This window comes from Alligator sinensis, unplaced genomic scaffold (assembly GCF_000455745.1).
Source record: "Alligator sinensis unplaced genomic scaffold, ASM45574v1 scaffold48_1, whole genome shotgun sequence".
NCBI classification, from domain to species: Eukaryota; Metazoa; Chordata; order Crocodylia; family Alligatoridae; genus Alligator; species Alligator sinensis.
This window is the reverse complement of record NW_005842541.1, coordinates 505559-516809: the sequence shown is the minus strand read 5'-3', so window position 1 is coordinate 516809 and position 11251 is coordinate 505559. Positions and strand designations below refer to the sequence as shown.

The window sequence follows — 11251 nt, the reverse complement described above, 5'->3', positions numbered from 1 at the left end:
CCCCCCGCCCCAGACAAGCCTCTTGCAGCTCCGTCCCCGCTCTGCCCCAGCTATGCAGTGCTTGCCCCTGCCCCAGCCCCACATCCTTCCTCACTGTGGGGCCTCAATCTGCCCTTCCATGACCCTTCCCTTCCCCCTTACCCCTTGCCACTTCTCCCACAACAGATTTACCAGCAAGATGCCACTCTTCACGCTACCCAGGTGCATATTGGAATTGACCAATATGCCTTGTTAAAAGTCAGCCTTTGGTATCGGCCCAAAAATTCTCTATCGGTGCACCCCTAGAAGCCATACAGGTCTGTATAGTATTTATTGACCCTTATATTACTGAATGATTTGGCTATTTAGGAGGATCTCCAAGGGGGATTTGTTTCGTGTTATTTGGGGCTGAAGCTCCAGGTGGCCTGTCTGACCTGAGGGAGAAGTCAAGTGACGACTGCCATGAATCCCTTTTATTTTTATCCTGCAAGTGATGAGAAAAATCAGATGTGCTCTGAAGTGCTTCATTTATAAAGAACAACTTCAAGATATGGCCAGGGCTGTTAGAAAGCCATATTTTATTGCAAAATTAATTAGAAAGCAATGTAAAGAGAAGGCTGGTAGCCAAAAGGGGCCTTAGGCAAAAATTTGAACTTAACTGCCACCAGGAAGACAGTTTTTCTTTTGGAAGTTGGCAACTGTGTGTTATGGTAAAGATCATGTAAATATCAACATTCTTATCCCTAAAGATACTGGGGAGAGTGTTCCCCTACCCCCAACCTCTCTTTACAGTGACATCCCAACCACTAACACTCTGCCATCATGTTAGACCGCTGGTTCTCAACCAGGGTGCCAGGATACCTAGGGTGCTACCAGATCCTTTGAAGGATGCCATAAGCTGTGAGCAGATAAGCAAAGGAGGAAGAAATAAGCAGATTAACTAAATAGATAACAGACTCAGGCATGTCCCTGCTCAAATGATCCCACAATGCCTTGCTCCTCTGCAAGGAGATAAGCACCATAATATACAAATTAGTTTTTGTAACTGGGTGTTACTCAATTCCCAAAAGTCATGGAGGGGTGCCTCAGTTCAGAAGGGTTGAGAGCCACAGGTTTGGACAAACTTATTGTTGCCCTTTCTCAAAACAGCAACCAGCTTCCATTAAGGAAACTGAAATATTAATACAAATCAAAGACATCAAACTCCCAACCAAGATTCTATCCTAGGACAATGTATAGGCAATGGGCTAGATGCAGTAAAACTCTTAGGCACTGTAATGCCTAACTTCTAGGAGTCGGATCCTAGGAATGGGATCCAAAACCCCAAGTGCAGTAGCTCACCTCCCTATGTGGTACACAGGGAGAATCTAGACCCTGCTACAGGGATGGTCCGTGCCTTTTATATTGAACAGAAATAGTTTTAGGAACAGGAAGCCAGGACTCCCCCTCCCAGCTGAATGCCATAATCACTAAGCTAGAGAGGCATATTCCCTTTTGTGCTTTATCTTCCTATCCCACTAACCTCACACTGCTTTCTGCAAAGGTTTGGGGCCAGGAAGTCAGTAGTGACAATACTGCCATCATAGTTGGGAGATGTGGTTTTGAACTCCCTTTAGGCTGAAAAGGGCATTGAACCCAATTCTCCTGTTACCTGACCACAGGCACACCCAAGCTATTGCAGGAGGTGTCCACCAGCCAGACCTAGCTGCATACAAAAACAACAAAACCACTGAGGCTATTCAGGTCAGGGCACACACAACTACCACTTCAGGGCTCTGGGAAACTTGATGGCTAAGCAGGGAGAAGATTGTTGAGGTTTAGGCACATCCAGGGTAGGATGCTGTTGAACAGGACTTTGACACCTAAAAATCTGCCCAAGATCCATTTTAAGTGCTCAGCCCTTTTTCAAGGGACTGGGTGGTATGGGCGCTAAGATGCCTGGATGACAGCCCAGAGGTCACAAGATTGAGACCACCCTTCAGCTGTAAAGAAATCCGAAGCACTTGTGGCATGGACTGTCAGATTCCAACAAAATCTGCAAATTCTGCTAAATACCTTGTCACAAGAACACGAGAAAGGAAGTCCTTTCTCAGCTCTGGCCAAATACATAGACAGCTTCCTATTTTTAGCCAAATTATTTAACTGAGGGAATTCTCCCTGCAGGTTTGTCTACTAGTATTATTACCCTTCTTTTTTATGAAGAGTATGAAGAAAGGGGCCTTGCGAATTATCCATTAGATTTTAAAGGCTGTATCTGAAAATTGATTTCAGATGTCTCCTGGGAAGGTTAGAGAAATGGTCTGGGTTATAATTCTGAAACAGTTACAAGTACTGCACTGCTATGAGGAGGGAGTGGGGATCTTGCCAATGTAAAATTCAGTTTTGATTTTTTTACTGAGGACATCTTTGAGACAAAGTAGAAAAGGCTGGAATAGACTTCTAGTTACCTTATCTTTTCGGATTTCTTCACAACTGAAGGGTGGCTAAAGTAGGCTAAGCCAGAAGAGCAAGCTGACGCACTCACTCTTTACAAAGGCGCATGCAGCAGAACTACTTCTTGGCACCTTTCTAAGTTTATAGTACATTTGCAGCAGTACTGGAGGGTGGAAGGGAAATGCATCATTTCCCTCCCCAAATCCTGAGCAGGCCAACATTTGTCTTCCTTTATATAAGTAGTGTTATGTTATCCCAAACAAGAGTACAAAGGTTTGGTGCATTCAAGAGATTTTAGCATTTCTTGCCAGGAAAAGCATGATTCATTGCAGTCAATCCTCCCAAACTGGAGCAAGTTTAGCAAGGACAGCACTGCTTCTCTTAAGGCTTCCAATTCTTTTATTAGCAGAAATGAAGAGTCTTAGTCACCACTTCCTTCAGCATAAACTACATTAGCCAAGGTCTAGAGCAGGGGTGGGCAAAATGCGGCCTGGCAGGCCATTCTATCTGACCCACAGGGCCCCTAAAGAATTTAGAAAATTAATATTTATATGCACCTGGCTGCCTATCATGTGGCCCTTGATGGCTTGCCAAAACTCAGTAAGTGGCTCTCCGCCCAAAATAATTGCCTGTCCCTGGTCTAGGAAGCAAAAAAGTACTAACAGAAAGAAATCTGAGGAGAAGTTACAAGGGGACTATAGAAGGTCACCTGGCTAGCCTGGCACCACCAAGTTCAGATCAGTCCTTGGACTAACTCCTATAGTCTTTCTCTGGGCTTCATAACACAGGTGATAATGCCCTGGTCTCTTCTGCACCACAGAACTCAGTAGAAAATATAAACAGTCCAATACAAGCTTCAAGCCCTGGGTTAACCCACACCACAGAGCAGAGGTGGCCTGTTACTGGCTGGCTAATTGCTCCAGGCTGCAAGTCTGCAGCCTTGTTACAGAGACCCAACTATATACTAAATCTGTTGGGGTTTTTTTTTTAATTTTAGTATTTTATTTTTTTTGATGAAGACAGAGTGGGAAAAGTGTTTAGAAGAATTTCTGTGATCATGCTCTTCTGTTTCCAGTTTATTTTATCCCTGTTCTCTCTCTGATGCTTTTCCTCTGCTCATTTGTTCATCCTCCTTTGGAGGCAAGTGAGACATGGTCAACCTGTGCCCAGCTATCAGATTTGCAAGCCTTAAAGCCAAAGCCTGGAGAAATTCCAATAGGATAAAGATGCTACTGTTGCCCAGACTCCATGCTAAGTCTATCTATACTATCATGTCTTGGTTGGGGCAAGATTACTAGAAGAGACAGGAATTAGAGGCAGAGGATGGAAGATAAAATGATAGAAAGCCTTGCATGGCCTTGATTGCCAAGGTTGTCTAGGGAGTCTCTAAACAAGCAAACAAAAAGAAACTTACACCCAGTAGGAGAGTACATAGGTACACAAAAGCTAAAAAGGAGAGGCAAACAGATTTGGAAAAAAAATCTTCCTCAAAACAAATGGACAAACTAATTTCCTAAAGTCCGATACCCTTATTGATCTATTGAGACTCACCCATAAACCAGTCTGACCAGCTCTAAGGTTTCTGTCATTTATTTCGAAAAAATAACCACAAAACACTGCATTTCTGAGGCTTTGCCCATCTGTGAACATCAACAATTTCAATTACTGTAGTACACAAATGCCTCCTAAGTATGTATAAATGAGTTCTCCCAATGCACTGAAGATCAAGTACTTTCTTGGTGCTTGTTATCAGTTGGATAACTTAAGGATCAGGCTTGCAAAAAAAGAGTACTCAGCATTTCCCTCTGTTCTCTGAGGGAGCAGAGCAATCACTCTTTAAAAGCCTGCCATTCATTTAGTTGCCTAAAAAAGAGCTGAGTTTTTCCCCTAAGGTCTGAGCAAGAGAGACCTACTGTCACAGGGCATCCTTGTTACAATTGGGAATGGATTTTAGAATCCCTCATCAGTACCCTAAATACCTTTCTGAAGGGATAGCAAGGTAAGGTTTGGCCAGTTTTAGTCTAGATGCACTGTATTAGTTCTAGTCACTGCTGAGAAAAAAAAAAAAAAGACTGAGAAGCTGAAGATATTGGGTGCAGAGTTTGGCTAGCCACACTCATGTGTTGTGAGGCCAGCACAAGCAAGCACACAGTTCTTAAGAAACATACTTATCCTTGAAATATGCAGCAGTTTCAAATACATATTCTAATGGATACATATGCTAATGAATATCCTTCACTCAAAACGTTGTTTTTCCTTCCAAGAGATCTGTTTGCATCAGCACATTGCATAGTTGCACTTCACCAAACCCAACACCAGATGTGAAGCAGCTGTAGGGAGTCAGCTGCTAGACGTCACAAACTCTCTGGCAGCTTTTAAAGTAAGGCTTACACATAGACACAAGAGTAAAATACATTCTGTACTCTGGAAGCAGGCAAGGACAGTCCACTTCCTAGGGATATCACCTATTAACGCCTCATCTTTTTCAGATTCCTTTTGCAGCTGATCATTTTTATTGCAGCCTGCAAAACAGATCACTAAAGAATAGGGCAGTGTCCCTTCACTCCTCCCGGGGCACAGACCATGCACCCTTGCAGCTCCAGGAACTAGACAAGAATCAAACCAGGGACTTCTGTACAGCTATGCAGGGCACTAGTCTCTGGTCAATTTGTATTACAAAATAAGGACTTAATATACTTCATATTATAAGTATTTATATTGTAGCTGTAGTTAGAGGCTGGAGTCAAGATTCACACTGCATTATACAACATGAAGCACATAAGAGGTAGCACCTACTCCAGGGAACTGCCATTTAAAATGAAACCTAAGTATGCAAGTCAAGAATAAAACCCACCATAAGACATGCAAAGTCTTAATGTAGGACTCAAAACAAAGAAACAAAACAGCTTACTTACCTGGTGCAGAAACCATGATTTGGCATCGGGTCAGAATAGCCAAGAGGAAGTCATTGTGAGAATGGACTGTGAAGAGACAGATAAGCTATGAGCAAGAAGGTTTCCTTGAAGACAGATGTCTATAATGACAACATGGCTAGCAGAATCTAAAGGCAACCACTCAAAGGTACTCTAACAGTGTTTATGTTTAACCTCCCCACCCCGCCCTGGACATGTTTCCATCATGCATTTATATGGCTGGTCAGTTTGTATCTTCTAGGAATCTTTTCCATCTGATGTATGAAATTAAGATTAAGGAAACCAATTTATTAAAGAGGTAACTTGGTCACTGCAAGTGTCCTTCTATATGGAAAAAAAAACCCTGTGTGTTCTGTGTTCTTCTGCCCTCCCTTCCTCTGCAGTATCAATGATTGGCTGTAGCTGAAGATAAGACACTAGACTGTATGGCCCTGTACTCCACCAACCAGAGACAACCTGAACAGGGGCCCAGGCAAATCAGCCCATATGGGGCCCTGCCCCCAGACATGAGGAGGCCAGTGGATTCGGCAGCAGGGGGTGAGAGGGGAGGGGGAGGAAGGGGGGTGCCGCCAAGCAGCCAGATGTGAAGCTGGTGGCAGCAGAGTCACTACAGCTGCTCCGCCCGGCTCCACAGGGCCCCCCAAAGCATAGGACCCAGGGCAGTCACCCCAATTCACCCCCCTAGGGACAGCTCTAACAACAACGTACAGAGAATATTTATTCTCCTGAGGCCCAACTGGTATATGTGGCTCAGTGTTTAACTGACTTCCAAATTTGGGGTCAGGAAGAAGCTTACCTCAAACCAGATTGGCCAGGACTTTAAGAGATGTCCACCACCCTCTCAGCAAGGAAGCTAGGTCTCCTACTGTAGGTATTTCTCATCTAATTAAACTTCTTGACACTAAAGGGGCTAAATCATTGGTAGCACCTTTGTCACTCCTGTAGCATGCAATTTAATCTCCTGAAGATTGACATGCTTTAAGACCAAGTGTCACGGGTTTCAATACAATGGTATTTGCATGATTACATTGCTCTACAAGAAGTAGAAGCTAACCCCAAACTTGGTATTTTCAGGAATATGGGAGAGACACAGGCAAAACCAAAAACTCTTTAAAGATGGTGTCTCACCATTATCTTGTGTAAGAAGTCTGCGAGCTTCTAGGTCAAACTCTTCTTTGCTGATCTTTTGCTTAAACCAAAGTTTCAAGTTTGCCCAGTATCTGTTAGCAAAAGAAAAGACATTAAGCCCTGCCTTCTAAACCACAGCATGTTTCCATTTCTTAAATGGACATTCATATAGTTTAGATCCAACGTATTGTTTTATTTTTTAGAGGCTCTATACAAAACGCTTTAGAAGTAGAATGACTTCAGGTTCTCCTTTGGCTTGAAACAGCTTATCTATTATAAAATGGCTTTGACAGAACATTGCCATGAAAGCCAGCTTTTCCTGCTTGGAGAATGAAAGCAGCAAGGTTTAAGGTGCACAGCCTTGTTCACCTTGAGGAAGCAGGACACAGCTGCCTCCAGTTGGTAAGCCTGTTGTGGTGGGTGGGAGGAGGAGGAAATGGGTGCGGGGAGGCAGATCAACGCCCCCACAGCAAGGGAGGGGTTGGGGCTGGGGCAAGCTGCTCAGCCGGGGCAGGGGCAAGCTGTGGGCATGGCAGCACTGGGAGCAGGGGCTATGCCCTGCTGCTGCTTGCCCAGCCAGGGCAGGGGGGGACGAGGGCAACAGATGTAGGCACTGCATCACTGAGAGTGGGGGCTCTACCCTGCTGCCACTTGCTCAGCCAGGGGCATGGCATGCAGGCATGGCAGCCTGGAGCAGGAGCTATGCCCTGTTGCCACTTGCCCCCTTCCACCTGGAGCAAGCTGTGCCTGCATCGTGTCCCCCTAAACTGGGTCAGCAGCAGGTCATAGCCCCTGCTCCCAGTGCTGCCGCACCCACATCCCAAGCCCTCCCGCCCCGCTCCCTGAGTCCCACACCCCTCTGCCCCAGCTGGGCAGCTTGTCCCAGCCCCAGCTGCTCCCTCAATGTGGGGGCATTGATCTGCCCCCTCCATGTTCCTTCCCTCCCCCCTTCCATCACCACACCAGACTTACCAGCTGGAGGCAGCTGTGTCCAGAGTCCTTGAGGACTGCTGCCTGTTTAGTCTATGGCCAAATCTCCAAAGCAGCACTGAATCTTTGGATCCGATTCAGCCAAATCAAACTGGGACAGTGATTCAAGTCTCTGAATCGGCCGAATCTGAAGCGAATACTTCCCACTTTGCACAGGCCTAACAGTTACCTGTTGAATCGATAGTTTTGTAATAATTGAATTCTGGAAAGATTGTGGCTGCTGAGCCAGCAGGGGGAGCTAAAGGATCATTCAAGGTAAAAGGGAGAGCTCTGCTACTAAAATAGTAGTAATAGTTCCCTAGTAACCAAGATGGTCCAGGGAATATACCCGAAGCAAAAGTTTTTTGGCAGTATCTTTTAATGGCCTTGCTATACATAGTTAGACAAGCTTTCTGGCATCATGCCTTCCTCAAGTCTGGGAAAGAAACGGACACAACCCAAGCTAAATATCAGGTAAAACAATTTCTTGTTTAAAACAATTATGGAAAGTAAAAATGGTTAACAAGGGAAGCAGGAAACCAGTGGAAGAAAGAAGTTTAAAAGAAGTAGTTACAGATTGGGTAAAGAATAGTTGAAATAAAATAAACCTAATTGTGTAGAAGAATAAGACCATTCCAAAAGGAAGAGAACCGATATTATTTGTGGAGCAGAGAGGTTAGCAGAGGTAACCCCTTTGCCTTCATTTTTTCTTTTATGGCTGTCCATATGTTCCAAACCAAACAGCTAAGGTCTCATTAGTAGAGGAAGGGCAAAGGTGAAGCTGGCTCTTGGTCTGCAGTTCTTTATCCAAAGGGATTGCAAGTATGTAAACTAATATATCAGAAGTCCCCAGGAACTGTGTTAGTACATAACACACTATAATAAATATTCAATATTTCTATTCCATTGTAGCTGCGAGCAAAGTCACCTGCAAGCCTTTTCAGTATTGTACAAAGTAGTCCTATCCCCTTTTTCTGATAGCCACCTCTGCTTCCCAGGCCTGCCAATAAATAGATGGCTGAGAGGCACATGTTTTTTTTTAAATCTTTTAATTGGATCAACTGTATAGTTGGGAGAGCTGTTGGATCAACTTTTAGGCATCACTTTTTTCAGGTCTGAGACTACTCCAGGTCTCACACCTGGAGGGCTGCTTCGCCTCTCCAACAGTTCCTGGACTATCACAGCTACAACACTCCAACCCTAATCAATACATGCTCATTTGTCTGTTCTTATTGAACACTTTACCAATTTCTCTTTATTCTTCTGTTTGCTAATTTCCTCTTGCCTATTCGACTTTGCCTGTTTTCTTCTCGTGATGGGATCCCATATAGTCTTAGTGACCAAATCCCCTTTTCTGCCTTTGGAAAAATCCCAGGACATTCTCAGCCATATTGATATATGCTGTACTGATGCTCTTCCAAGACTTTTCTTCATAGATAGAACCCAAATCTGTCCAGCTGGAAAACTTGTCATCTGAATTTCAAGCCCCATTCTTGTTTGAGGGACTGCAAGTCTGAAGGAAATTATTTTCTTGGTTGCTTGCTTTGCCAGCATTTTTTCAACTATTTCACTTGCATGGAAGTAGCACTCATATAGTAGTCATGCTCACACCTGCCCAAATATGGCAAAAGGATGAAGAAACTTTCTATAAATACAAATAGAAAGATGATCTATTTGATTTTTTGTTATGCCATCTGGAGATTCACAGTCATAGTCATTCCCCAGATACTTATGCATCTCCATGTCCTTGTGGAGGAAAAGAAAAACCCCCAAAAGCCCACAAAATATTCCAGCTGTAGCAAGCTGATTTCACTGGCAAAGTTCCATAAATTGTTCCACACTTCTACATACACCATTAGTACCAATAAGTGTAGGGCTGTCCAACTGGTGGCCTCAGAGACTCTGTCATTCAATCCATTTATACCAGGCACGGGCAATTATTCTGGCCCAGTGGCCACCTGGGGAGTCGCGATGAGATGAGCTGTCGCAGGCCAGGCCAGCAACCACCTCCCTCCCCCTTCACCAAAACTCCCCGTGGGGCTGCAGGCAGGCAGGAAGCAGTGTTCAGAAGCAGGAGAGGTGGGTGAGGCTGGGATCACAGAGCTGAGTCGCAGTGTAGTGACAGGTCCAGGGCACATGCAAGCATATATGCATGCACATGGTAGGGGGGAAAAAGGGGCTGCATGGGCACTAGGCCCCAGGAGCCTGCTATAGGTGAGGGGTAAAGGAGGAAGGGGGGGGGATGCAGTGGAACTTGCCTGGGTGGTACAGTCTGTGTTGCCCCCACAGTGCTCTGCCAGGGCAGTCCATGCTGCACTTCTACTCGCACCCACAGTCCAGCCCACCTGGGTGCTGCCCTGCTCTCCCCACCTCCAGCATGAGCGGGCAGGGCTTGGCCCCATGCAGAGCACTGCAGGGGCAGCTGCAAACTGGATCCAGTCCCCTGGCGGGCCAGATCCAGCTCATGGGCTGCGTGTTGCCTACCCCCGATTTACACACTAACTACTAAGCCAAAACCTGATACTGCAAGTGGTGAGATCTTTCATTTGTTTCCGCGAGAAGAATTATGTTATAGGGAGAAGCTGTCAGCCACCTGCCTACACCCCTATCTGAAGGTCTGGGAAAATAGTTTTTGCCTAATCTGCACCCTGCAATCTGTGCATAACAGACAAATCTGCCAAGAGTTTAAAAAATCCTGTGGCATACCTCACTGTGCTATAAAGGCTCATAGGTAGGCTCATTATAGCGAGGTACCCATCTCTGTAGGGACTGTTTGTGTTTTTAGACAAAAGTAAACATGTCTGTTTGACACAGTCAGGGGCCAGACTTTAAAGTGATTCTGGGACCAGACTTGCGGGTGCCACGCTACATAGGAACTGATCTGCTGAGGCATCACGTGGAAACAGGTTATAAAAATGTATCAACAGTTACACTGGGTAGCACCATGTGCCAAGTACTACATGAAAGTTTCAGCTACAGCGAGGTGTCACTTGCAGCAACCCAAGAGAGATTTGGTCACCAACACCATCAAACACCTGTCCCTTATTCAAAAAGTTATGAACAAAGTTGAACAGAGGGGCAGCATTTGGCCACACACCACTCAAAGACAAAGCTTCAGGTCAGGCAGTGTCCTGTCCCAGGTTCAAGAGTTTTGCCTACTTGCAATTATATGATATTCAAGCAGGTCTGCAACAGATTTTCACCTTAAACTACCTAAATTGGAGTGTGTGCCTTCTCACATCTAATACTCATGAAAAGTTGTGCTAATTCTCTAAGTTAGTCTATCAGGTACAAATCTACCCTGGCTTCAGGCTAATACAGCTAACTATGTGTCTCTGCAACAGATTTTGCCACTGGTAGCGTTTTGGTGAGGAACTGCAGAATGAATCCATGGGAATGAGCTGGGGGCACTTAAAAACAAAGCTTTGGGGCTGTCAGGGCCCTCCAAGTCCCAACTTCTCCAGGAGAGCCCCCTGGTCTCACTGACGTGTCAGCTGAGACAACCAAAGACAGATTTGGTTACTGGCATTCAGTTATACCCCAAGATCCTTATTTAAGTACTGGGCACATAATAAAGTGACCTTTCCTATAACAGAAAGCCAAAGCTTCAGATCAGTCAGGTGTCTTCAAGTGTCTTCAGGTTAGTTGTCTGGTGGCACCAACATGTCATTTGGGGTGACCCATGACAGATTTTTTTTCCTGACAGCAAGACCACTTCTTTAGTCAAGGGCTATTCATAGATTCATAGATGCTGGGGTTGGAAGGGACCTCAACAGATCATCGAGTCCAACCCCCTGCCTGGACAGGAA

General features: G+C 45.1%; 1 protein-coding gene across 1 annotated transcript in view; it reads right to left on the bottom strand.

Annotated features, from left to right (window-relative positions):
- TADA1 (transcriptional adaptor 1) overlaps window positions 1-10183 on the bottom strand; it is a 26600-nt gene extending 16417 nt beyond the window's left edge. Inside the window, exons 1-3 of the mRNA XM_006031955.3 lie at window positions 10149-10183; window positions 6474-6565; window positions 5328-5393 (exon numbers count right to left, since the gene is read on the bottom strand). Of these exons, the coding sequence (XP_006032017.1) occupies window positions 5328-5393; window positions 6474-6565; window positions 10149-10183 (193 nt within the window). The remainder of the gene's footprint in view (window positions 1-5327; window positions 5394-6473; window positions 6566-10148) is intronic.
- Window positions 10184-11251: the final 1068 nt, after the last annotated feature.